General features: G+C 51.5%; 1 protein-coding gene across 2 annotated transcripts; it reads right to left on the bottom strand.

The window, feature by feature from the left end:
- Positions 1-257: 257 nt before the first annotated feature.
- Positions 258-1,961, bottom strand: LOC113617164 (spindlin-2B). Of its 2 annotated transcripts, XM_027100436.1 has the most exons (2): positions 1,813-1,961; positions 258-1,207 (listed from the first exon to the last, which is right to left on the bottom strand). In XM_027100436.1, exon 2 carries the CDS (start codon positions 1,203-1,205, stop codon positions 429-431), a length of 777 nt encoding a protein of 258 aa, XP_026956237.1. In that variant the 5' UTR covers positions 1,206-1,207; positions 1,813-1,961; the 3' UTR covers positions 258-428. The 2 variants fall into 2 exon arrangements, with proteins under 2 accessions (XP_026956237.1, XP_026956238.1); XM_027100437.1 differs by lacking the exon at positions 1,813-1,961 and having other exon boundaries at positions 258-1,210.
- Between the last annotated feature and the right edge of the window lie 6 nt (positions 1,962-1,967).

Raw genomic sequence — 1,967 nt, 5'->3', positions numbered from 1 at the left:
CCATTTTTGACCCCTCCCCACCTCCTGCTAAGCAGCCACCTCCCCTTCTCCCTTCCCCCACAGCTCATCTCTAGTTCCTTCTCCTCCCCCCTCCCTAGACCAGACCAGCTAAGTCCTATTCCATTTTTAGATGACTGATTATGATACTAGCTGAACTTTATTCACAGCCTGAATTTACAGCTGTTCCTTCCTTTCATGCCCTAGCCACCAAACACACCCAATCATTTCAACATGACAAATTCCTTACACACAGCATGTCATGGCCACATAAATTTGTATTTTTTCAGGACAAAACAACAGTTATGCTGGCAAAGATGTCGGATTAACAGGGACCCTAAAACTTTCAATACACTGAAAAGTAACATTATTTTGCATGTCTACAAAGTACACATTTGTTTTCACAAATGTGGCAAAGTTTACCCTAACAGTTAGGACTTTTTCACCAAATCATAGACATAGATATGGAAATCATCATCAAACTTGATGAAATACACAGAGGGTTTGGCTTCCACTTGGTGAATGACCATGCCGATCCGTTTGGAGCCATCTTCTTTGGTATATTCCACATGTTTACCTATCAGGCCATCTACAACTCCTCCTGGCTCCCTCTCTGCTGGAGGAGACTCACCGGACTCTGGCATGATACGGAGGTCTCCTTCTTTATAATCATCTAGAAGCTGGTACATGTACAAGACAGGATCTTTCTCATAGGTAATATAAAACCAGGCTTTCATGATAGGTGCTTGGGCCAAGACCATTCCTCTCCATTCATCCTTAGAACCATGCTCACCCTCAAACATATGTTCCACAGCTTTACCAATTATGGTATTTGCAAGGTTTGCATCACTGACTTGAGATGATGCCACCCTGTCAGAAAGAATTTTAAGAGACAAAACTCTTTCATCTCTGTGAAGTTCCAGTCCATAGACACAGTCAATTCCATCATATTTCACCAGATAAAGAGAAGGATTTATAGGCACCTGATCCAGAACGGTTCCTTTCCACTGGGTGATGGGCTCATCCCCTTCCTTCCATCCGTGTGAAATCCTGCAGCCCACGATGTTCCTGCGGGGCTGGGACGAAGGTCTGCCTCTCTGTTTCTTTTGGGAGGCTTTTCTCTTTGTCATGTTTGCAGACCCAGTGGCCCGTCCTGCAACTGCCCTGGTTTGTTGCCCTTCGGCCTCCTGCGAGTTGGGGGTTTTCATGTCTGCAAGGAGGAGGAGAGAAGAGAAGAGAGGAACATTCAATATGCCATAAGGTGAAGTTCTCCCGACAGCGTCGTCTCCATGTACCCTGCGCCAGCGCCTAAAATTTCCCCATGAGCCTGGCAGCAATGCTGGAAATCCTGGCTGTGTGCCTGAAAGTGCTCTCCCTTCTAGGTTCCTTGAGGTTGCGGGAGAAGGCGGCAGCGGCAGTGGTGCTGCCTGGGGTTAGGAGCTCTGCAGGAGGGGGCGGGCTACCTCCTTCTTCAGAGACCCCAGCCTCCGTCACCCGCCACTGGTGCCCACTCTCAATCCCCTGCAAAACCCCTGTCCCTCCACCGCCCTGACCCGCATGCACTGTCCTCCTGCTCTGAGCACCCCAGTCTGCTACCCACACGCCCCCGTCCACCCCCACTCTCTTTCTTGGCCCCCAGCGCCCTCGCCTCTCCGTGCTCACCTTCAATGTCTTGCCTGATTCCTTACGCTATTCCCCTTTCCTACTGCCCATTGCACTCCCCCTTCCCACCCCGGCGCCCGCCTCCACCCCTTATCTCCTGCAGGAGTCCATCCCATCCCCCTTCTCCATCCCAGCGCCCACCAATGGCCTTGCCTTGCCTGGCGTCCACCGCCCCGGATCTCGGGCTTCACGTGTGCAAATCGGGCACCTCGCAGCTTCCTTTGCGGTGAGCCTGCGTCCAAGAAGGATCCGCAGGCTCCGGAGGAGCCGGGTGTTTGCAAGAGCTGGAAGGGGAGGATCCTTAGGCG

This window comes from Aethalodelphis obliquidens, unplaced genomic scaffold, assembly GCF_003676395.1.
Source record: "Aethalodelphis obliquidens isolate GAN/ISIS:26980383/991018 unplaced genomic scaffold, ASM367639v1 scaffold2152, whole genome shotgun sequence".
NCBI classification, from domain to species: domain Eukaryota; kingdom Metazoa; phylum Chordata; class Mammalia; order Artiodactyla; family Delphinidae; genus Aethalodelphis; species Aethalodelphis obliquidens.
Note: the sequence above shows the minus strand (reverse complement) of the source record. Positions and strands in the feature narration are given on the sequence as shown.

Coding starts and splice junctions, on each gene's coding strand:
- LOC113617164 (XM_027100436.1), bottom strand. CDS start 1,205: ATGAAAACCCCCAACTCGCAGGAGGCCGAAGGGCAACAAACCAGGGCA.